Raw genomic sequence first — 24,227 nt, 5'->3', positions numbered from 1 at the left:
AATCTTTATGTCTCAAAGAAAATATGCATTAGATATTTTGCAAGACACAGGATTGACAGGAGTGAAGCCCGAAAAATTTCCGATGGAGCAAAACTTGAAATTGACTGATGAAGATGGCGAGTTACTTCATGATCCAAGTAGGTATCGGAGACTGGTTGGCAGATTAATATACTTGACTGTAACCAGGCCTGACATAGTGTATTCAGTACGTACACTAAGTCAATTCATGAACACACCTCGGAAGCCGCACTGGGAAGCAGCATTACGGGTCCTCCGATATATTAAAGGATCACCAGGTCAAGGTCTTTTTCTTCCATCTGAAAATAATTTAACACTCAGCGCATTTTGCGATTCAGATTGGGGAGGATGTCGTATGTCAAGACGTTCCGTTTCTGGTTATTGTGTTTTCCTCGGATCATCACTCATCTCTTGGAAATCAAAAAAACAAACGAATGTTTCACGTTCGTCAGCAGAAGCAGAGTACAGAGCAATGGCGAATACTTGCCTGGAATTGACTTGGTTGAGGTACATACTTAAAGATTTGAAGGTTGAATTGGACAAACCAGCACCATTGTTTTGTGATAATCAAGCAGCTTTATATATTGCGGCTAACCCAGTTTTTCACGAACGTACTAAACACATTGAGATTGATTGTCATATAGTTCGAGAAAAACTTCAAGCTGGGGTAATTCGTCCGTGTTATGTTTCTACAAAGATGCAGTTGGCGGACGTTTTTACAAAGGCACTTGGCAGGGAGTAGTTCGAATTTTTGCGCACCAAGTTGGGAGTTCTTGATTTGCACTCTCCAACTTGAGGGGGAGTATTAAGGAAATTATATGTTAGTTATTGTATGATTATCTTGACATAATTAGCTGATTGTATAGGAGCATAATTAGCCTTATATTAATGATTCTGTAGCTATAATTTAGGAGAAGATTAGATCAAACATGTGTATATATATACTACATTCTGTTAATGAGAAAAGTATCCAATTTGAAGCCAATCTCTTTATTCTTGTTATAGAATTATAATTAATAAATTATTTTTATATGCAAATCACTTATTTAAAAGCATATAAAATTTTAAATAATTTTAATTATATTTGATTTTTTCTTCGCATTTTCTTTAATTTTTTTTTCTTCTCATAGTATTTTTTAGGAACCAAACACAACCTAAGTGTTAAAAAGAATGGATATTGGCAATAAATTTAAGAAATTTGATACTATTATATAATTACTTTGGAATTAAGATACTAAGAATAGTAAAATGTGAATGAAATTTTCTTATATATAAATATAATATTATAAAAATGATTATTTATACAAAATATAAAGAGGCTAAAATGAGTGTATTGGTCTTGTAAATAAAATGATATAATTTAATCTATTATTAATTTAAATCATTTTGATGTATAATTAATTAGTTAATTATAAAATTAATATATTAATGAATATAGACTAATATAAATTTAAAAAATTAAATTATTTATAAAAAATTTGAAATCCGAAACCAATTTAAACATGATTAAATTGAGTATGGATTGAAAATCTAAAATAAATTAAGTAGGGGATGAAGTTGAGTTAGCTTTCATTCAGATCAAACTATGTAGGCAGTAAAATTTGATCGAGAGATATTGGGCCGGCCCATGACCAGCCCATTATTACCCGACTGAACTCCGTAGGCGTCCTATGATTCCTATCGTCCCTTCTCCAAACGCTGCGTTTCGGGCGATATCTGAGTTGAGGGGATCCGATAACTGTTTACAGAGAAGCATTCAATCTCTCGGTTGTCGGTACGCAAAAAGGGTCAATTGTCACTTCTCCAAAGGCTGCGTTTCGATCGATCTCTGAGTTCAAGGTACTGTTACGATCTCTACTCCCAATTCATTCAATCAGCTTCTCCGTTGGATACAATCGAAATAATGAGAAAATGCAAGAAAATTTTGCCATCTAGGGTTAGAGAATACAGAAGATTGCACTTTACCTAAAACTGATAAGACTCTTTGGCTTAGTTGATCTAATTTTTTAAATTTTAAATTTTTTATTGTTGGATTTTTGGAAGCAAAGAAAGTGAGAGAGAAAACAAAGAAATCAAAATGTGGTTTTGTTTTATTTTTCTTGGTAACCAAACAGAGGGTCGGATTTCACTCTGAGTGCTTTATAGGTTGGATATGCTATTGCTGGAAGTTTTCGATTCTAGGGTTTCTCTTTGAACAGCCGTGGAACTATTGCCAGTCTAGATTACGGCTAGATTTTTGTTAGATTAACGGTATTTGCTAAGTGGAAATGCTTGCTTGTATAAAAATAGATAGTTTTCTTGGATGAAAATATATTTAGTTTAGATACTAAGAAAACATGAAAAAAACAATTAGAATTTTGAATTGAAAAATTTTCACCAACAATGATTTGAATCATAAAATTTTCATCAATGATGATTCGGGAATGCAGAAACATGCCACTTTACTTAAAATTCACAGTACGAAGGGCTTTTCCCTTTTTCTTTTTTGGAAGTAAAAGATGAGAAATAAGTTGTCTTTTATTGCTCTATTTGTGTGGAAACCAAATAGAGGGCTAGGGTTTCTCTTTGAATGCTTTTAACCTGTCAATGCTATTGTTGACAATTTGAATTCTAGGATTTCATTCTTGTTCACTGGTCAAGCTAGTATTTCTATATAATTAATTATCTAGGAACATTATCTTGTACAATTATATATAAAAAAGATTTGGATGGAATAAACATTCTCTAGTTTTACCATGGAAACATAAACGGTACGTACAATTGATTTGCTATTTCCAATGATTTAGTGAATGGTATAAACCTAGATACAATTGATTTGCAAAGGAATTTGGTCAATCTACCCAAGCAGTTGGGATTTAGGGCTTTGTTAAGTTGTGATTATTTGTTTCATATTGAATTAATCAAGTATGTGTTTGAATGTTCAGTGAGAATTTGATCACTCTGTTGCGTTTTACATACAAATTTGCAGAAGAAATTCATGATCCAGAAATTGAAGCCATGGCCACAACTATGTATGGAATCTATTGCTGGATTCATAATATGACGCATATCTCATCTCATATAATGATAGCCAACAGTTTTTGTAATGGCCCCTGCTCATGAGGATGGATTTGCAAATAAAACAATATATAAAACACAATGGAGCAATTCATTTTCCACCAGACCTTTAAGCATGTCTTGAATGTATAAAACTTGTTTAGTATTATCAGATTTTATTAATAATAATGAGAAAGTTAACAATGAAGGATCAGATATCTGTTGAGAAAGTAACAATAGGGAAAATAGAAACTAAAATCCATCCAAGAAAACCTGCAAGACCAATAAATAAAAGCCTAAGTCTCTTAAAAAGATCTCTATGGATCTAACACCCCCTTTGCCAAACAATCAAGCGCCTAGTTAGCCTATTTAGAACTCTAAATAAAGAAGGAACAATGTCTTTGCAAAAGTATGAATCCTTCTCATGTATTGAACAAATTGTTGTTTTCCTGAACATTTTTTTTTCTGGTAGATCCATGGCATGGTGACTGGCAAGTTCTCTTTGACAAGAATGTTCCTGATTGCAAACCTCACACCTTATTAAGGTGGTGTTTGTTTTTTTGGCTTTTTGCTAAAAGCAATTTAGTTTTAGAATTTAGGTTGTTTGTTTTTCTACTTTTTCATGACTTATTATAAACTTTTTACTAAATAGAAAAAGCCAAAATATGTAGCTTTTTCTAAATAGAAAAAATAACATATTGGTTTTTTTTACTTTTTAATACTTAATAGAAATAAAATACTATAAAAACAAACAACCTAATATTTAACATTATTAAACATTAAGGTTCTATTTAGAATTAAATAAAAAAACAAACACCACCTAAATCTTTTGAGTGGGCTAGAAGCTCAACATTAATATTGATCCTTGTAGTGACCTGTTTGGAAAAGACCCACTATATCTTTCTTCTGCATTCTCTAAAAATGCATCCAATTCCAGTGGAGATGGATACCCCAGAGTGCATCGATCAAATTTAACTTGAATTTAAATGTAGGTTTATTAGCCAAGGATTGAACCCTATCACAAAAATGCTAAAAAAAGAAGAATATATATATATATATATATATATATATATATATAGAGAGAGAGAGAGAGAGAGAGAGAGAGAGAGAGAGAGAGAGAGAGAGAGTACCCAATTCCAGTGGAGATTGATACCCCAGAGGATCCCGACTATTCATTTTCTTTTCCAGTGAGGTTAGGGTGGTTGGGCTCCACTGTTGTTTTTGGCAGCCGGCGATAGATGGGAGTTTCTTGTTTAGGTCTTTTATCAGGACTTTGAAAGGGGAGAGGGGAGGAGGGGGTTTGGGTGTTGTTAGGTATGTTTTTCCATGGAACAAGATCTGATGCAGTGTTTCTTGCAATGTGTCTTCCCTTTCATGGACTGCAGCTTTGAGAGAGGCCTTTTATTTATTTCAATGATTGTCGAGCATATAGAGGGCGAATACTTGCTAACTGGTGCTATTTGTAAACATGGAGAGGAGATGGTATATCACTGTAGTGGTGCTCCATCCTTTTTATGGTTGTGGGAGTTATCAAAATTTGGAATAAAAGAGAAAAGAAAAAGGTTTTTTTTAATAAAAGATATGTTAATTTTTTTGCTTCTAATCAACTTCTAATTGATTATACACACCCACACCCATACCCTCACCTGACACCCCCACCCATATGGATGTAACATAGCTTAGAATGGTGTCAAGAATGTAATAGAACTTTTTAGAGGACAACATGGGGTTTTGTGAGGGAGACAAGAAGGGGATTTTGGGAGGTACTCTCTCTATGGTTGGTATAGACTGTGCAGGAAAAAAGGACCAGGGTAATTTTTGAATAGATAACTCTACCAAACATTGAAGCATAAACCTACATTTTTATCATTTTTTTTTTGTCTCAATGGTCTTGGAGTATTGGTTTATGTGAATCTAGTTCCTTTGGTTATCGTTTTTTATTTTTTATTTTTTATTTTTGGTAGGAAAAAAAAGAAAAAAAAATGATTATATAATATGTGAAAAGGGCTGAAAGAAATAGTGCACCAAAGTAAACCAGACGTATATGTATCAGGCACCAAAAGACATATCCTAGTTCCTTGATTAACTATGCTGGTGATATGAATTCTATGGGTCAGATTTTTGTATTTTTTCTTTTCTCTTAATTCATCCCTGTATATTGCACATATGTTTGGGATGTTCCTCCTTTTGTTATCTTTAGTTACTCTTTCTTTCTTACACTACCACAGACTAGATGACTTCTTTAACTTTCATGCACTCACTAGAAACCCTAAACCTCTCTGTTTATGAAAGTCTACAATTTCTGGAATTCCTATACCTTTTCCACAATCCTTCCTTGAAAAATCAGTGCATTTATTTGAATGCCAGTTTTTATTTTATTTTATTTTTTCTGTAAACAGAAAGCAAAATAATCCATATATTATAAAGAATAAATTGGTTGGGTGAACTGGGTAGATGTACACCTGATACCTTATGAATACTCTCTCATTGTTAGTGAGTTTTGTGTGAGCATGCACATATATATCTTCAGCTTCTCCATGCCGAGTCCTTTGTATGTGGAGGTTCTCTCCTTCAGCAGTTGTTGTCAAGTGAAAGACAATGATATATGATTCCCCTGACTTTAAGAGGCTTGCAAAATATGCTGGCCTTACTGATATAACTGGTATTGAAGTCATTTCAGTTGTTTGATCTATGAAGTTATTAGGATATGAGTTTGCTTTGATGAAGGCCCTCCTGTTTGTCTATCTGTCTATCTACCTTTCTGTGAGTTTGTGGTTGTCTTAATGTTATGTGTGACAGCAGTGGTCCATGTGTTGTTTTGATCCCTGACTCCTTGAGCATAAAACAGTGCCTTGGGGAAATCTCTGTGTTTGTCTTAATGTTGGGTGACATCAGTGGTCCGTGTGTTGTTTTGATCTCTAATCACAATAACACCCTCAGAAAATTAGTGGAGATCTAGGATTGCAATACAGGATCACTTCATACCTGATGCCCTCTATGGTGGTACTTAGTTATTTCTGACCCCGCTAAATAACCTCCATTAATGTTTTCAGGTAATTGTCTGGGCTGTTGCTATACTATGGGTGAACCATTTACAATCCAGATTAGTAGCAAGCTAATCAATCAACTTGCTGATGGTGGTGAAAAGTTGAAGAAGAAAACCAAGAAACCTAGACAGAAGTTACCAGGAGGCCGTCTACAGTCCCAAACTAAGGTACCTGAAAAGCAGGTTTTTGATGATTCTGAAACACGTAAGGGAACTGCTGCTGCAGGATGGCCACCTCAATCTCTATTATACATGCCAGTGTCCACTCCACAACCTGCAATTAGGGAGTTGGATGCAATTCGATCTGTCCTTCAAGATAGTGAGAGGGTTTTGGAAAGGTTGAAGACGCAGGAGGAGCATATGGTGCAGGAAGTAACGCAGAGAGCCAAGGATCTCCATGATAAGGAGTTCAAGCTTCCATACCAGAAGCCAATACCCTGTTTAGCTGAGAGAGATGCTTGCTTGGAATGCTACAAGGAAAATGTGAATGATGCCCTGAAGTGTGCCAATGTGGTAAGAAGTTTTGCAGATTGTGCCCGCAGAGCTAGGCAGCAAGTTAATTGATCGGAATAGTAGGCTGCTCTAAAGCAAAATTTTCTAGTCATATATAGATGGAAGCTGGCCAATGCTGAGTTGAAGTCAACCTTGTTTTTTTGCGGTTCAAATAAGCCAAACCCTAATTGTTGTCCCCATTCTTGGGTTGCATACTATATACTTGTATTGTCATTTTTGATTGATGTACCTTTTTGCTTCTGTACATCTCTGAACTATGTCTGTTCATGGGTGTAAGGTCACACCCGGTCCCTACCAATTGAATTTTCAGAACTTGAACTTCATCTGCTCTTTCGTTACTGGATGTCAAAAGGGGGCTTCATTACACGTCTTTTAATATTTATAACCCAATAACCCAGTTAATAATATCATGCATGATAACCTTCAAATTACTGGTATTTTTCTTTTTTCAGTCTAATTCCCTACGCAGTCGAAGTGTTTTACTTTTGGGATAGAAATCCCTTTGGACTCTTCCGTTCATTGTAGTATGAAAATTTTGAATCCTTGAGAATAAGGACAGAAGCTAGACATTGACGATTAGTGGGTGTGAAAGGGCACAAGTCTTTTTAATAATGCCAAATGCCATCCACGTCTGCATTCCTGTGAGGCAAGTGCCGGCTTGGTTGCTCCAGTTTTGATTGTGAATCCTTCTAGTCTAACAATGATATTTAAAAATTAGACTAGAATCATAATTAAATTTTATTGGTAAATCTAAGATCAGGTTATGGGAAGAAGTCGAATTTTAAATCCACGAAGGACAGAGGTCCAAATTATTCCTAATAACTTTTATTAGTATTCATTTTATTTTATATAAATCAGACCACATCTGAATTCACCAGATCGTGTAAACCCGACCCGACCCGACCCGTCGAGTGAATATATTTTAGTATTTTACATTGTCACGCACGGATCACGTGAAAGATTAAAGGCAGACGATTTTCACGCTTACCTCGTCCGTGGCCGGCGATGACCACTAATTTATCGCCGTGGTCTTTCATTTCCTCGGTTCCCCCGCGGTCGCTCCGAATCGTCGATCTGATATCCGAGCACTCCCACTTTTGCTGTCTCCACTCTCAACTTCCAACAAGAACAACTTCTCTTTCCGATCCCTTTCCTCCCAGGTACTATCTGGTTCTCGTCCATTTCCTCTTCTGCCATCCACCAAACCATGGAGTTCAAATGTGCAGAAGCTCATATTTCAGCTCATCTATTAGACTTATCTCTTACTTTGATCTGGTTTATTTTTTTTTTCCAATTTTTTTTTTTTTTTTTGTCTGTCTAAGACTTTAAGACGTTCGTTGCTTCAAATTTGATTAAGGAATCATTTCCTAGGACATATATAATGCTATATTAGTTATTTGTAAGCTGCTGATGTTAACTTCAGTACTGATTATGTGAAGCATCTTGAAGATAGAGTGCTTTTATGATGTATTAATTGAAACTGGAGTTTACGTTGGCATTTATTGCCACATATTAGGGTTTTTTTTTCCCTTTTATAATGGAGAATGATGATTATATTATAGGACGGTATTCAGTGGTCATGACAAAAAGAGGAAAAAGATGGTGCTTTGCACTTCCACAGGTATCGCCTAATTTTGAGTAAATGCCTTTGATGGTTTGCAAAACTAGAAGGCATGTGTATGGAGCTTAACATTGCATTTGGAAAGAGAGTTAGGAGGGAAAATTTTTATTTGGGGTGGAGGATGCCCTTTTAGATTTTATCCAGGGCACTGGATGGGGTGAAAGCCTAGATGTTGCCTGTTGTATTTATGTTTCTTTCTCCCTTTTTCTTTTTTTGGATTGAACTGCACTTTGTGTGCTTCTTGTGTGAGAGAGTTAATGCCTCCTTTTTTTTTTTTTTTTTTTTAATCAGGCATCTTCTCTTTTTAGTATTACATCTCTTATTTGCCTGTAAAAGAGTATCTTGTCAAAATTGACATTATTTAGTGACAGAACTTAAAGAGGAAAGTTGGGAACAAATATTTCTGCACAAGGTGCTTGTCAACCAACCTCATCAAATTCTCTAGCTTACCCTTCATCTCCTCTTATTTCATTCTGTTTTCTCTCTCAAGTGGTGAATCAAGTGAAACTTACTCATTCAGATCAAATTAATACATTATAGTTTTGAACACTTGGTTAATATCTAATCTTTTTTTATATATGTCTCACATAGATATTGCTCAAAAGGTCGTTTATAAGTGTAAGTATATTCTTTTGCAGCTTATTTTATTTTTATAGGCTGTTATTATTTAAATACATACCATTTCTCCCCACTAAAACTTGAAACACATCTGGTCCCATTGCCACAAAGATCCAAACCTTGTTCTATAAGATATTTAACCACATGAATTGATTCAATAATAGAATGTTCAATGTGCCTCTGAATTCTGCATTGTTTCAAGGTGGTTTGGGTCTTGGAATTCACTTGGGCTATGTTTGGATGCTGGAATAGGGAATGGGAATGAGAAATCAATTCAATCTCTATTTATTCATGTGTTTGGATTGTTTTTGAGAATGTAAATAGAAATAAAAAATTAATTGTTGTGGAAATTAAATCCTACTCTCATTAGGATTTTGATTCCTCTCTTCTACTTGAAATATTTCCCTCAATTCCCATCATGTTTCCATTCCTGGTCCCACTTATCAAACACTCCCTCAAAAGAAAGTGAGCTCATTGCAGCAGGTAGAGGGAAACAATGGAGAGGGTGGCCCTTCATTTTGGTTTGCAGTTTGAGATGTTCACCCATTACTTGCTTTAGCCTCCCATTAGGAGCTCCCTTTAAGTCACTCTTGTTTTGGGCTCCATTAAGGAGAGATTTAAAAAGTAGTTGGCCTCTTTGAAGCATTGGTATTTGTTAAAAGGCATTGGACTTGCCTTTCTAACAATAGTCTTTATAGTCTTCCAAATTATTAAAGGCTTGGAAAGATCTAAATAGATTTTTTTGGGTCTGTTGGGTGTGGTGGAGGAGGTGGGGTGGTTGGGTGGGAAAGAAAAGGGTTGTCTGGGTTTAGGAGGCTATCGGAATGCTTTCTTATGAAAATAATTGTGGACGTTTGCTGAGGAGAGGAACCATTTGTGAAGAAAAGTAATTTTGGTGAAGTATGGGGAGGAGGAAGGATGGTGGCATTCCATGGATATTAGAGAGTCTTATGGGTAGCCTTTGGATAGCTATTAGTAAGGGTTGGAAAGATTTCTCAAGAAAATTTTATTTTTGTGTATGATTTAGCTACTCTTAAAGATGCAAAGGACTGGGGGTGGTGGCATGGTGATTATTGGGTGTTAGGGGATGGACCTAGAAGGAGCTGGATGCCTAATTTCAGGGAGGTTCCTTTGGTTGGGAGTTAGAGTAGGTGGAGCCTTTTTTGAAGGTATTACATTCAGAGACTATGAAAAATGATATGGAGGACAAGTTGATTGCTGACAATGTGGTTTCTTTTCTTTCCATAGAGATCTGGAGGGTGAAAGCCTGTTCCAATGTAAAATTCTTTAGGGATGCGAAGTGGGAAGAAATTCCAACAAAAGATCCATGGATGAAGCATGGTTGGGTGATGGTTAATAAATGTTGTCTATGCAAATTTAGAGAGGAATCTGCCAATCACATTCTGATTCATTGAGGGTGGGTGGGGAGGTTATGGAGTCAAATTTTCTCTTTGTTTAGAGTATACTAGGTTCTCCTTTGTTTTCAATCAAAGATTTAACACTTGGATGGCATGATGGCTTCTTGGATGAGAGGTGCAGGGAAGTCTGGAAAATGACTCCCTTTTGTCTATATTGGTTAATTTGGAAGAAAAGAAATAGAAGAACTTTGAGAGAGTGAAGGCAAAATTATCACTGAAAAGTTCATTCCTTAGGAGTTTGTTTTTATAGGCTAGTGGCCGTGAGGGAGGAGGACGAATGCAAATTCTTTGTTAGATTTTGTAAATAGCTTAAGCTTGTTTCAGCCCTGTTCTCTTTTGTCTTTTCTTGGTTTGATCTTTCTTACATAGTCTCTATGTATTGGGTTGAGTGTGCTCTTTTGTTAGGGACCTTATTTATATAATTCTCTGTTTTGGCTATAAAAGAAGATTGTTCAATGTGCCTTCATCGTCCTTTATCAATAGTGGTTATATATTGGATGAGCTTTGTCTTCAAAAGACCATGCTATTACATTCAAGACAAAATATGTTCTTTCATTATGACACTACAAAACAATGGATGTTGATGTAAATTGTACTAATGTTTTTCCAACTAAGGGAAAAAAATAGTAACAAATTAAAGTCTGACAAGAGTTCAAATGGTAGGCTGGTGAAGCCAAGTTGAAGAATATGGAGTTTAAATACATTTTGCTCATCACCAAGGAGAGAGGCTACCAAGCTCTTTCAAAACTTCAATTTAGCATTTATTCTTATGTGTGTTAAGTGTGTGCATTCCATGATGTGGAGTATATTTCCAAGCTTTATAAAAGCTTAATAACAATTATGAACTTTCTCCACTCATCCTACCCTATGCAGTCAGATATTGCAGCTTACTTCTGAAATATAGGCATGAACCATATACTCACCAGATAAACAAAGCAAAAGAAAACAAATTAAAGACAAAGAGAGATTAAAAAAAAAAAAGTCAATGAAGGTGGTTTCCATTTAAACACCAGAATCTCCTTGGAAACAATCTCCTAGATACAATAAATTCCATATATATTGATCAGAAGCAAACAAATCATTTAACCCAAGTTGAGTATAATAGTAGAGAAAATGAGTTATCCTTGAAAGAGACGGACAACATAAGAGGAAATTGAAGACAAAGAAAGGTAAATATGACAAAATAACAACTCAGGGCAGCAAAAGACTCCCCCACAAAGAACACTAATTTAGATGCCCCTTGTTTGGACAAACAATCCATGGTGTGGTTGGCTATGCCGGGTATCAAAGAAAAGGAACAACCTAAATGTCTAGCCATGTTGATGGATTTGCACGCCCAAGAGCCTAATTTTTGTGGATCTTGTTTCCCATGGGATACCCAATCTATCAATGAAGCCAAGTCTCTCTTTACCAAAAGATTGCCAAAGCCCAAAGAACTTGTAAGAGTCAAGCCTGCTAGTAAAGCAAGAATTTTGGTCTCAATGGTCAATTCCTCCCTAGAAAATTTGAGATAGCTCTAACCACTTAACCCTTATGGTTCAATATTGCAGTACATAATTCCAACTCTTCAAAGATTAGAAGCTCCACCCCTTTAAGGTAGTACCATTCCTTTCTTCCCAATTACTCCAAAGAATTGCATGCAAAATGCCCTTCCATATCTCATTGCTCTTTTTTTTCTTTTTATGTTAATCCAACAAAGTTTTATCAACTTGAAGTTTGAGTGGGGCATGATTTGCAAAACCCAAAAAGGGTGAAAACCCCAAATATCTTAAGCCACTCTACAATGGAGCAAAAGATGTTCATCATTTTTGCTGCATCGATTAACATTAAAGAAATATTTATAGATCATCATAACTATTTACAATTACATTTTCTCCAACAAAAGTTCAAGTTCTCACCAAATCTATATTTGTTTATGCTTAACTTCGGTCATTTTGTTATATTTTTGTGGATCTTAAGGGTTTGGGTGTTAGGAGGCCCTTAGGGAGGGAGCGCGGGAAGGTGGTTTGGGTAATGGGCACTCCTTTTGGTTTATCTTAACTTTAATTGTAGATATTAAAAAGTAGATATTGTTATTAGTGGTCCCAAAGGGTCCTTACAACTTTAAAATGAATTTACACAGTTGAGAGGAACTCATACATGTTGCTCCACGGCCTCCTTCTCGATCCTTATCAATGGAAGCCCCTCGGGCTTCTTTCGTAGCTCTAGGGGACTGAGACAGGGCGATCCTCTATCCCCCTATCTTTTCCTTTTGGCCATGGAAGCTCTTAGCCAATTGTTGTCCCGAGCAAGAAATGGAAACTTTATTTCCGGCTTCAAAGTGGGAGGAAGAGGAAGTGAGGGGCTGGTTGTGTCCCATCTCTTGTTTGCCGATGACACCTTAATTTTCTGTGACGCCGATGCAGATCAGTTGCAATACCTTAGTTGGACCTTCATGTGGTTTGAGGCGATTTCAGGTTTAAAAGTCAATCTGAATAAAACAGAGGCCATACCAGTGGGGGAAGGCATTCCTATGGAGACTCTCGCGGCGGTCTTGGGTTGTAAGATAGGTAGCTTACCTACTTCATACTTGGGTCTTCCCCTTGGAGCCCCTTACAAATCCATTAGGGTGTGGGATGCAGTGGAAGAAAGATTCAGGAAAAGGTTATCTCTCTGGAAAAGGCAATACCTCTCCAAAGGCGGCCGTCTCACCCTGCTGAAAAGCACCCTCTCAAGCCTCCCAACCTACTTTCTCTCTCTTTTTGTGATCCCCAAGAGAGTGTGCGCAAGGCTTGAAAAGATCCAAAGGGATTTCTTATGGGGCGGTGGAGCCTTAGAGAAAAAACCTCACTTGGTGAGTTGGAAGGCTGTTTGTGCCGATAAAAAGAAAGGTGGTTTGGGCATTCGTAGTCTAGCTACTTTTAACAAGGCCCTTCTGGGGAAATGGTTGTGGAGATTCGCTAATGAGAATGAGCCCCTATGGAAGCATATTATCCTTAGTAAGTATGATCTTCAAGAGGGAGGATGGTGCTCCAAAGATGCAAGAAACCGGTATGGGGTAGGGGTCTGGAAGGCCATCAGAAAAGGTTGGGAGAATTTTCGTTCTCATTCCCGCTTCATCATTGGGGACGGCACCAGAGTGAAGTTTTGGAAGGATTTGTGGTGTGGAAATCAATCTCTGGAGGAAGCTTTCCCCATCTTGTTTAACCTCTCTGTCAACAAAGAAGGATGGGTTGCTGAGGCTTGGGAGGAAGACGAAGGAGGAGGTAGCTGGGGGCTTCGTTTTAACAGACACCTTAATGATTGGGAGGTGGGAGAAGTCGAAAGCTTATTAAGTAAGCTTCATCCATTGACCATTAGAAGAGGTGTGGAGGACTTGTTCCGGTGGAAAGAGAACAAGAATGGAACCTTTTCTGTCAAGTCCTTTTATAGCTCATTCTCAAGGGATTCCAAACCCCCCTTCCCGGCTAGAACTATTTGGACGCCTTGGGTTCCAACTAGGGCTAGTTTCTTTGGTTGGGAGGCGGCTTGGAATAGGTTGCTCACCACTGACCGTCTGAAGAGAATTGGTTGGAGCATCCCCAATAGATGCTTTTTGTGTAAACATAAGGAGGAAACCACAGATCACCTTCTACTGTTTTGTGAGAAAGCCAGAATGTTATGGCTCCTAATTTTCTCCCTGTTTGGGGTGCAATGGGTGATGCACTCCACTGTGAAAAAACACCTCCTAGGTTGGCATGGTTCTTTTGTGGGCAAGAAAAGGAAGAAAGCTTGGAGAGCTGCCCCCCTCTGCTTGATGTGGACCATTTGGAGAGAAAGAAATAGGAGAGCATTCGATGATATGGAGAGGAATGATCAAGACATTAAATCCATTTTTTTGTACACTTTTGTGAATTGGGCTAGGGTGTATATAGAGGAACACACTTTGTCTTTGATAGATTTTGTTGACTGGCTAGCCACCAAGTAAGGGTCATGTTTGTTTTGTCCCTTTGTTTTTTTGCTATTATGTCTTTGGTATACTCTGTGTATGCCCTTCTCTAGCCTTTGGCTCTTAATGAAATCTATTTACCTATCAAAAAAAAAGGAACTCATACATATATAGTATTAGGAACTTTTTCTCCTATTTGATGTAAGGTATCATAATCACCCTCTCTCACTCAGATATAGACACGATGTCCACTTTGTGTCCCATAGGATTACGGGGCTAAATAAACAAACATCCGAGTCAAACAAACAAAGGTTTATATCAAGGTTGGAGATTAGCTTTGACACCATTTACACAGTATTAGGAACTTTTTCTCCTATTTGATGTAAGGTATCATAATCACCCTCTCTCACTCAGATATAGACACGATGTCCACTTTGTATCCCATAGGATTACGGGGCCAAATAAACAAACATCCGAGTCAAACAAACAAAGGTTTATATCAAGGTTGGAGATTAGCTTTGACACCATTTATAATGATATACCCTCTCTCATGTAGATGTTATTTGCTTCGGGCCCAGTGGGCTCTCATGACTTTAAAACGTGTTTGCGTAGTTGAAAGGAGGTCATATATATATAAAGAACTTCTTCCCTTAGCTGATGTAGGATATCATAATAGTGGAAAAAGTTCCTCCCATTAAATATGCTCGAGTTTTTCTTAACTGTGTAGACACATTTTGAAGCTGTGAGGACCCATTAGGCCTAAAGCAAACAATATTTACATGGTTGGGAGCTGGTCGTTATTAATGGTATCGAAGCCAATCCTAACTTGGTGTGGGACTTTGTCTGTTTGGTCACATAAGGGGTGTTTATTTGTTTAACCTTATAATCCCATAGGATACAATGAGGATGTTGTGTTTGTGTGGGGGAGTGATTACGATATCTCATATCGGAGAAAGAAAGAAGTTTTTAACACTAAATATGTGTGAGTTCCTTTCAACTATGTAGATATGTTTTAAAGTTATAAGGGTTTGCTGGTCTCAGAGCAAACAATATCTACATGATTAGGAGTGGGTTGTTACACTAATGATCTTGAGAGTTTATGTAAATGGTTAGTTGCTAAAATGATACTGTATTATTTTCTGGTCTCTTTCAAAACACAGTTGAGTCAATGTGTTTTGTAGACATTCCTCAAATTTGATGAAGCCATGTAAACGTTATGTTTGGGATGCTGCTCTTTTATTTTCTCTTTCTTTGTTTTGTCCACTACTCACTTGTTTTTCCGTAACAATAATTTTCTGATCTTGATGGAATTGTACTAATTTGTCGTTGCTTTCCATTTGCCCACGGTTAAATTTTGAATTTAGCCATAATTCTCATGTATTGCATTTTAAATCAACATTGATGTAGGCCTGGAAAAAGTCTTAATAATCTTATATCTATTGTTACAACCCTATTTGGTAAACCTCTTATTTTCTCAGTTTGGTCAAAGATTGAATCCCACTTTACAGAGGTCCCTGCTAGTAAATCCTTTCAGTATTACTCAATTTTCTTTAGGTCACATTACCAATTAACTATTCCACTTTTTTCTCTAGAACAGTCTCCCTGCTTTGGCTGATTGCTTCTCTTGATGTTGATATGTGATTGTTATTTCTGGATACCGTGGATTGCATTATAGAATGTACAACACCAAATGGAGCTGTATTTTACATTAGAGATGATGATCTGGAACAGAATGAGGATATTGTATTGACAAGAATGTTAGACCATAAATCATATCCCATTAAAGTTGAGCCAGCCTCTTCTGAAGGTTCCATATTTTGGGAATCTATGTTGATAATGAAAACATAAATGCTTTGGCATTCAATGCAGGGCAAAGCATATGGTTTCCTGGATTATGCCATTGATGAAATTAATTCACCATTCTTAACAATAGGTTATGGACACTAGGTTCATCATGTTATTGCTCTAGGTTTATATGGCACTATGTTGATCTATGTAAAAGGTGCTTTAGATGCTAGTGTTTCCAAGTTAATGCTGGATAAAAAAGATTTCAGTTGTAGTTTCCTTCTGATTCTCCCAGACAAGGTGGTAGTTATGAGATTTTGGCTTGGGATGCATTTTATTTGCCAGTTTTCTGGATGTTAAATACTGTTGGGTTGGTAACATTTTATTGAAATGCAAATGGCCCAATGAAATTTTGTAATTGACAGGTTTGGTTGATTTTTCTTTTGGGATTATTAGGTTTGTCCACTGGGAGCACATGGCATGAGCTTTATATATTTGCATCCAATACACCTGGTATGAGAGTTGGCATACTCTACACTCTATGAAAACCCTTGTTTTGGCATCCCTACTGTTTAAGTCATGCGCTAAAAGTCTATATTAGTTTCTTGTTCAATTCTGGCAAACACCATTATTTAATGGGCTCGATAGATTACTCTTTGGATTGTTACTTGCACTAGATCCTGAATTCTCTTATTCAATATTTTGTTTGATTTTCTCATTGGTACAATTCTACATTTCCCTCTTTTACTGGTATTCAACTAGATATGTAGGATATTGGTCTTGTTCAATTTATTTCTCATTTTAGAATTTTCAGCTTTATTCTTCCGGAATTATTTAATTTTCATTTTGTGAGAAATAGGGAATCTTACTGAATTTGTTTTTTATTCCAAGATAATGGTCCGAGGAAGAGATGCCTGTTGGGAGCACTGTGTCCTTGTTGATGCAACAAGACAGAAGGTTAGATGTAATTATTGTCATCGGGAGTTCAGTGGGGGGGTTTACAGGATGAAGTTTCATTTAGCTCAAATTAAAAACAAAGACATAGTTTCCTGTACCGAAGTCCCAAATGATGTACGGGATCAGATACAAAGTATATTGAGCACCCCCAAGAAACAGAAAACTCCCAAGAAAACAAAGGTGGATCTAGCAGCCAATGGTCAACAAAATAGCTCTTCTGCTAGTGGTGACTTTCATCCTAACCATGGTTCTAGTGGACAGCATGGAAGCACCTGTCCTTTGTTATTTCCACGCCCTTCACCAAGTGAACAACCAGCAGTGGATGATGAACAAAAGCAAAAGCAGGATGATGCTGATAAAAAGGTTGCTGTATTTTTCTTTCATAATTCTGTTCCTTTTAGTGCTGCTAAATCCATGTACTATCAGGAAATGGTGGATGCTATAGCTGAGTGTGGGGTGGGCTATAAAGCCCCAAGTTATGAAAAGTTGAGGTCTACTCTCATGGAAAAGGTGAAATGTGATGTAAATGATTGTTGCAAGAAACTTAGAGATGGGTGGAGAGCAACAGGTTGCACAATCTTGTGTGATTGCTGGTCTGATGGTAGGACCAAATCACTTGTGGTATTTTCAGTAACATGCCCAAAAGGGACGCTATTTCTTAAGTCAGTTGATATATCAGGGCATGCAGATGATGCACACTACTTGTATGAATTGCTTGAGTCAGTTGTTTTGGAGGTTGGTCTGGAAAATGTTGTTCAAGTAATAACTGACAGTGCTGCTAGCTATGTTTATGCAGGAAGGCTTCTGATGGCCAAGTACACAACATTGTTCTGGTCTCCTTGTGCTTCATTTTGTATTGACAAGATGTTGGAAGATATCAGTAAGCAAGAGTGGGTGAGTACAGTCTTGGAGGAGGCAAAGACCATCACACATTACATATATAGTCATGCATGGATTTTGAATATGATGAGAAAGTTCACTGGTGGAAGAGAGTTGATCCGCCCAAGAATTACTAGATTTGTGACCAATTTCCTCTCTTTGAGGTCCATTGTGGTTCAGGAAGACAATCTGAAACTCATGTTCTCTCATATGGACTGGATGTCATCTGTTTACAGTAGACGTCCTGATGCACAGAATGTGAAGTCCTTGTTGTATTTGGAGAGATTTTGGAAGTCTGCACATGAGGCTGTGAGCGTGTCTGAACCACTCGTTAAGGTTCTAAGGATTGTAGATGGGGACATGCCTGCTATGGGATATATATATGAGGGAATAGAGAGGGCAAAGATTGCAATCAAAGGATATTATAACAGTATTGAAGAGAAATATATGCCGATTTGGGATATAATTGATAGAAGATGGAATGTGCAGCTTCACTCGCCATTGCATGCAGCAGCAGCTTTCCTTAATCCATCCATTTTTTACGGCCCAAACTTTAAGGTTGATTTGAGGATGCGGAATGGGTTTCAAGAAGCCATGAGGAAGATGGCCACTGAAGATAGAGATAAAATAGAAATCACTAAAGAACATCCTATATATATAAATGCACAAGGTGCTCTTGGTACTGAGTTTGCAATCATGGGAAGGACATTGAATGCTGCAGGTATGGATTAAATTGCAGTTATTTTCAAACCCTTTTGTATTGGGTTTTGATGAGTCTTTCTTGAGAAGAGTTTCATGTCAGAGGGTGGAAAGAAGTTAGCATCCTTTCTTAATCACATACCACACATAGAACAGGGTTTGGTCCCCCTAGTCAGTAGACACCATGCATGATATGTGACAAGAAAGAGTGATAAGATAAATTGAGGACATTCTTAATTCTTTAGAAAAGAAACCTTAATATTTAGGGAAGGGTATTATAGGTTAGATGAAATCTGTCTATTGGATTGACTTGAGACATAGGAAATGCCCTTTTTGGGTCCCTTAAATGACTACTCCTTGTTTGCTCTGAATCTATGTTGCACTTTAGTAAGAATCAGATGGAGGCTTCCTGTGTATTTGACTGTCTTGAAAGGATATGAATTTAATATTCTTCCTTGATTCTGAAAAACACTGCACTTACCATTAATTTGCCATTGTGCGTCCTTAGGTGATTGGTGGGCAGGATATGGCTATGAAATCCCAACACTGCAGAGGGCTGCAATCCGGATATTGAGCCAACCTTGCAGTTCTCATTGGTGCGGGTGGAACTGGAGCTCCTTTGAGGCCCTGCATACCAAGAAACGCAACAGAATGGAGCTGGAGAAACTCAATGATTTGGTTCTGGTGCATTGCAATCTCCATTTACAAGCCATTATTCAGAGTAGGGATGGAAAATGTAAACCTATTATTTTTGATGAAATAGATGTTGGTTCTGAATGGCCCACTGAAATGGAATCTCCATCCCCTCTCTTGGATGATTCATGGTTGGACAATCTACCCCTTGAATGCAAAGGTAGTCCTTGATCTATTGAATAAAACAAAAAAGAAAAAAAAAGGAAAAAGAAATTAAATTCAATCATTTAATGCATGGTAAGGTATATTCTCTTGTGTTCTGTGCTTCATGTTCATAGTTATTTACTTAACATATCGTGAGTTTCTGGAGTTCTTGGCAAAAGTTACTGACGATGCTTATCTTTTTTATTTGAGGCTTTTCACATATGATCAGGGAAAATTGTTTTGTTTCACAAAGAGATGACATGCATGCTGAAGTTTACCCATTTTCAGAGAACAGAAAAGAGTGTTGCCTCTGTTCTTTGTGGAAATTGAAGACAAGTTCATGGTGGGAGAGACAACAAAATGTGGCTTCTGTTCTAGTGGCTCCATGCATTTCTCAAGCTACCTGACAAAAATTCATATTTTAAAGCTTTGGTTAAGAAATCAAATCAGTAACAGTTGTGAATTGTCCAGAAAATGGAGGATAAAAGAACCCAATGCCCTGTGAGAAACACCTGACCTTGCTCCTTACATACTTGAAAAGAGACCAAGATCCTAAGCTACTGAGGTTAACAAAGGCATTGAAGAGGTAAAGACTATGAACGCAGTTGTTAAAAGGGAAATTATAGGAGAGTAGGGATGGGAATGGGGCAGGTGCTTAAGATATCTGCCAGTCCTTACCCTTCCCTTAATAGGCCACAAACCTAAAGGAGATGAAAAGCAGAGAAACTAGAGCATATTTTCATTAATTTTGTTCTAGATTAGTAGAATGATGCATCAAGCGCACACACTGAAATGAAAAGGGTTGTGCTGCACTGGGTGCTGCCTTTCGTCTTTGTTGTTATCATCATTGTTGCTGCCATCGGTTTTTTCTATTCTTTCTTTCATTATCGAGAAGTCTAATCATTTGAGCACCACGGCGCTTTTGTATTTTCTTATATCTTCATTCGCTTCACCATAGAAAACATCATCATCTCACTGTTCAATATTCACAAGCTGGACACCGTCAAGATCATGACAGCCCCTCTTAGTCTATAACGACTCCCTCTAATGGCGGATGAATCTATTTTCCACATTCTCCAACCGTTGTCTTGAGAGCTCATCCTAGAAATGAGCTAGATACAAAATTAAATAATTGAGATTCATGATCGAAATTGAGTTTTGCCCGCATGAACCAACTATAAAAGTCAAAGCCCATGGATGTGCCTCTCATTTCACCCAGACAGCAAATCTCAAGACCGAATCTTCGCTGGTAGATCTTCATCGCAAGTGAGGACAAACATACTCCCTATCTTCTAACTCTGGGTACCAAAGTCAAAAAGACTTCTGACAAGTTCACCAAGATTTCTAAATATAAAAATTTGAAAAATCTAAGTATTGAAATGGGTGTCTCATTTAACAATCTATAAAATATATAATAAATGAGGATGTTAATTATATAATCTAAGGAACTTAAATTATAAATAAATGAGATTAAAGGATAAAATAATAAATTTGAAATCTCATCAACTACCCTTATATAGGTGTCAATAAAAATCATAAATAAGAAGGGATATTTAAGTGTATTTAGCTCAAAATGTAGGGACAAAAAATAAAATTAATCCTAATTCAAAACTCTTTTGTTTAATTAACGAACTCATGAGTGATTTTTATTTCTACAATAGGAGTAATACATGTGTCATAATGCATAGACAAAGAGTATATTCATTTTAAAATCAAATGAGGTTTTGTTTGGATTGTGTTTGATTCTTTCACGAGTATATTAATTTTAAAAAATAATTTGGAATTCAAAAAATAAGTCAAGTAATTCCAAAATTTCTCAAAGTAAAATTGGTTTAGAGGATTAACTAACATGATAATTGTTGAATAATTTTGTTTTCAGAAATTTTAGTATTAATTAACTTATGTTTTTATATTTTAAAAAATAATAAAGTCATTAAAAAAATTCAACATATTAAATTTTATTTGACTAAAATTCGATTATTAAACAATTTATTTTTAAAATCGAAACTAACATGATGATTCTAGACTGATTTATTTACCAAAAGACATTATGTTTTTAAACTCAAATTTCAATTTTCTCAAATTTCATTCATAAAATTGTACATTTATGGGGCCTTCGTTTAGCTATTTCTGCCCACCAACCCAAGTTAAGAAATGTCCCCGTTACTACCGGTACTATCTGACAAATTGGATTTACCGGCTAGCTATAAATGGAGGCTAGCGTTGGCAATTAGTAACCACTGCCGCAGGATAGCACTGTATCACTGCCATCTTAAAGATATCCACGTGCCCAATACTCATACACCATGAAACCCATCTCAGATTTTCTCAGGAAACTAACATCATCCAGAGAATGGTCGTTGTGGTGGGAAAGCAGCAACAGCAGCGACGAACTTACGCGAGTGACCCTCGCTTTAGCCTTAATCTTCCTTGCCATCTATTGGTGCGCATGGGTTTTCATCAAGAAGCAGGGTGCCGCACCACCGCCTCCGGGGCCACGCGGGCTGCCTCTCCTCGGTCACCTCCCGTTCCTGGACCCGGAGCTCCACTCCTACTTCGCTGACCTCGCCCGCATCTATGGCCCAATCCTGCAGCTTCGTCTCGGGTCCAAGGTCGGCGTGGTGGTGAGCTCACCGGCGCTGACCCGTGAAGTGCTCAAAGACCAGGACGTCACCTTCGCCAACCGCGATGTGCCAGAGGCGGCCCTCGAGGCGGCGTACGGAGGCTCCGACATAGTGTGGACCCCGTACGGGCCGGAGTGGAGGATGCTAAGAAAGGTGTGTGTGCGCGAGATGCTTAGCAGCACCACTCTGGACTCCGTCTACGCCCTCCGCCATCGTGAGATCCGTCAGACGGTCAGTCACTTGTACAGTCAGGCGGGGTCGCCGGTGAACATCGGGGAGCAAACGTTTTTGACGGTTCTGAACGTGATAACAAGCATGTTGTGGGGTGGGACGGTGAAGGGTGAAGAGAGGACAAGCCTCGGAGCGGAGTTCAGGCAAGTAGTGACGGAGATGACGGAGCTGTTGGGGAAGCCAAACATATCTGATTTTTATTCGAGTCTGGCCCGATTTGATTTGCAGGGCATAAAGAAACAGATGAAGGGATTAGCACTGAGGTTTGATGGGATTTTCAATTCAATAATTGAACAAAGGATGGAGATGGATAAAGAAGGTGGAAGCGGAGGAGGAAAGGATTTTCTACAGTATCTGTTGAAGCTCAAGGATGAAGGAGATTCCAAAACGCCTTTCACCATGACACACCTAAAGGCCCTTCTCATGGTATCTTCCTCTCCCTTTATTCTCTTTTGTTTTTAATTAGTTAGTCCTTGTGTTTTACTTCCCTTTTCCTTTTCTTCTGTTGAGTTCAAATTTAGGTTTATGCTGGGGTGAGTTAAGGTTTGAGCAATCCAACTCCTCTATTCTTTTCTCGTTCCCTTTTTCTTCTATTTTCTCACTGGTCAAGCAGTACTTAAAACCGTTCAGGTTATATTCTGAGTGTCAATATTTCTGGGGTTTGCATAAAACAAGAGAAAATGAACAACTAATAGTTTAAATTTTCTTCTTCACTTTCTCAGTTACCAAACCAGCTCTAGTTAAATTATTGGTGAAAAAACAGGGAGATTGTTTTTATAATGCCAAAAGAAGAAACCATGGCCGTTGGCTGTCACTTCGGGTTTATTTATTTATTCTTTTTATGAATTTGAAGTAGGAAGAAGAAGAACCCGAACCGACAGTCATGAGTGGGGGTGGGGGGGGGCGCATGAATGCTGCAAGTTGTTGCAACAGCCATGGATGGTCGCTCTTCAAGGGCGACGTTTGTAGATAAATTTGAAGTGGAAGATTATTAAGATTAGAAATCGAACAAAATGAGGGCAATTTTATATTTTCACGTGCTTTTTCTTTTAGGATTAGATTGATGTCATTGTTATTGTAATATGCGCACAGGATATGGTGGTGGGTGGAACAGATACGACCTCCAACACAGTTGAATTTGCAATGGCTGAGATCATGAACAAACCAGAAGTGATGAAAAAAGTGGAACAAGAATTGGAGGCGGTGGTCGGCAAAGATAACATGGTAGAAGAGTCTCACATCCAAAAACTACCGTATTTATATGCAGTGATGAAAGAGACTCTGCGCCTGCACCCAGCACTCCCACTATTAGTCCCTCACTGCCCAAGTGAACCCTGCATTGTCGGAGGTTTTTCCATTCCAAAGGGGGCTCGTGTGTTTATTAACGTATGGGCGATTCATAGGGACCCTTCCATCTGGAAAAACCCAATGGAGTTTGATCCAGAGAGGTTTTTGAGGGGGGCATGGGACTACAGTGGAAATGACTTCAGTTATTTTCCGTTTGGTTCAGGGAGAAGAATATGTGCAGGTATAGCAATGGCAGAGAGAATGACGATGTTTTCCCTGGCAACGCTGTTGCATTCTTTCCATTGGAAATTACCGGAGGGCAAATTAGATCTTTCGGAAAAGTTTGGAATTGTTTTGAAGAAGAAGGTGCCTCTGGTGGCAATTCCCACTCCCAGGTTATCTGATGCAGCACTCTATAAGTAGGCTGGAAAATGGTTTTGAATATGTTTATGCTTATTAATCATGTCGATAAACTTGTTAACTCAAGCCATGAAAATAGTTGAAGCTTATCCTTTCTTCTCATAAGTAATAATCATCATGTTGAGTTGCTTCTTACTCTCTGCTTTCTAATTCACTGGTTTTGCTCTGGGTTTTGTTATTGAATCGAGGCTTTAAATGAAACAAAACAAAACCAAAGAGGCAAGAAAAGAAAGAAAATGAAAAATTGTCCTATGAAGGTTTTAATCTTGCTCTGAATCCTCAAGTAGGCAAGCTGCTTGGGATTTACGGTGCTTCCATTGAAAGTGATTTC

General features: G+C 37.6%; 3 protein-coding genes across 5 annotated transcripts; all 3 read left to right on the top strand.

Annotated features, from left to right (window-relative positions):
• Window positions 1–1,560: 1,560 nt before the first annotated feature.
• Window positions 1,561–6,936, top strand: LOC100242143 (uncharacterized). Its single transcript, XM_059743425.1, has 2 exons — window positions 1,561–1,857; window positions 6,108–6,936. The coding sequence occupies exon 2, from the start codon at window positions 6,134–6,136 to the stop codon at window positions 6,662–6,664; it is 531 nt and encodes a 176-aa protein (XP_059599408.1). The 5' UTR covers window positions 1,561–1,857; window positions 6,108–6,133; the 3' UTR covers window positions 6,665–6,936.
• Window positions 6,937–7,541: 605 nt separating this feature from the next.
• Window positions 7,542–19,423, top strand: LOC100247282 (uncharacterized). Of its 3 annotated transcripts, none has more exons than XM_002263739.5 (4): window positions 7,542–7,773; window positions 8,176–8,234; window positions 16,854–18,519; window positions 19,006–19,423. In XM_002263739.5, the coding sequence occupies exons 2-4, from the start codon at window positions 8,193–8,195 to the stop codon at window positions 19,359–19,361; spliced, it is 2,064 nt and encodes a 687-aa protein (XP_002263775.5). In that variant the 5' UTR covers window positions 7,542–7,773; window positions 8,176–8,192; the 3' UTR covers window positions 19,362–19,423. The 3 variants fall into 3 exon arrangements, with proteins under 3 accessions (XP_002263775.5, XP_019074116.2, XP_019074117.2); XM_019218571.2 differs by lacking the exon at window positions 8,176–8,234 and adding an exon at window positions 16,419–16,475 and having other exon boundaries at window positions 7,543–7,773; XM_019218572.2 differs by lacking the exon at window positions 8,176–8,234 and having other exon boundaries at window positions 7,544–7,773.
• Window positions 19,424–21,514: 2,091 nt separating this feature from the next.
• Window positions 21,515–24,031, top strand: LOC100253887 (flavonoid 3'-monooxygenase CYP75B137). Its single transcript, XM_002263824.5, has 2 exons — window positions 21,515–22,615; window positions 23,282–24,031. The coding sequence occupies exons 1-2, from the start codon at window positions 21,641–21,643 to the stop codon at window positions 23,897–23,899; spliced, it is 1,593 nt and encodes a 530-aa protein (XP_002263860.3). The 5' UTR covers window positions 21,515–21,640; the 3' UTR covers window positions 23,900–24,031.
• Window positions 24,032–24,227: the final 196 nt, after the last annotated feature.

This window comes from Vitis vinifera, chromosome 2, assembly GCF_030704535.1.
Source record: "Vitis vinifera cultivar Pinot Noir 40024 chromosome 2, ASM3070453v1".
Lineage (NCBI taxonomy): Eukaryota > Viridiplantae > Streptophyta > Magnoliopsida > Vitales > Vitaceae > Vitis > Vitis vinifera.
The sequence above is the reverse complement of the archived record's forward strand: the minus strand, read 5'-3'. Positions and strand labels throughout refer to the sequence as shown.

Excerpts from the sequence above, each read along its gene's own strand:
- LOC100242143 (XM_059743425.1), top strand. The coding sequence starts at position 6,134 with ATGGGTGAACCATTTACAATCCAGATTAGTAGCAAGCTAATCAATCAA.
- LOC100247282 (XM_002263739.5), top strand. The coding sequence starts at position 8,193 with ATGACAAAAAGAGGAAAAAGATGGTGCTTTGCACTTCCACAG. Across the intron at positions 8,235-16,853 it reads GGTGCTTTGCACTTCCACAG|ATAATGGTCCGAGGAAGAGA; the intron begins GTATCGCCTAAT and ends TTTTATTCCAAG. Across the intron at positions 18,520-19,005 it reads AAGGACATTGAATGCTGCAG|GTGATTGGTGGGCAGGATAT; the intron begins GTATGGATTAAA and ends GTGCGTCCTTAG.
- LOC100253887 (XM_002263824.5), top strand. The coding sequence starts at position 21,641 with ATGAAACCCATCTCAGATTTTCTCAGGAAACTAACATCATCCAGAGAA. Across the intron at positions 22,616-23,281 it reads ACCTAAAGGCCCTTCTCATG|GATATGGTGGTGGGTGGAAC; the intron begins GTATCTTCCTCT and ends ATATGCGCACAG.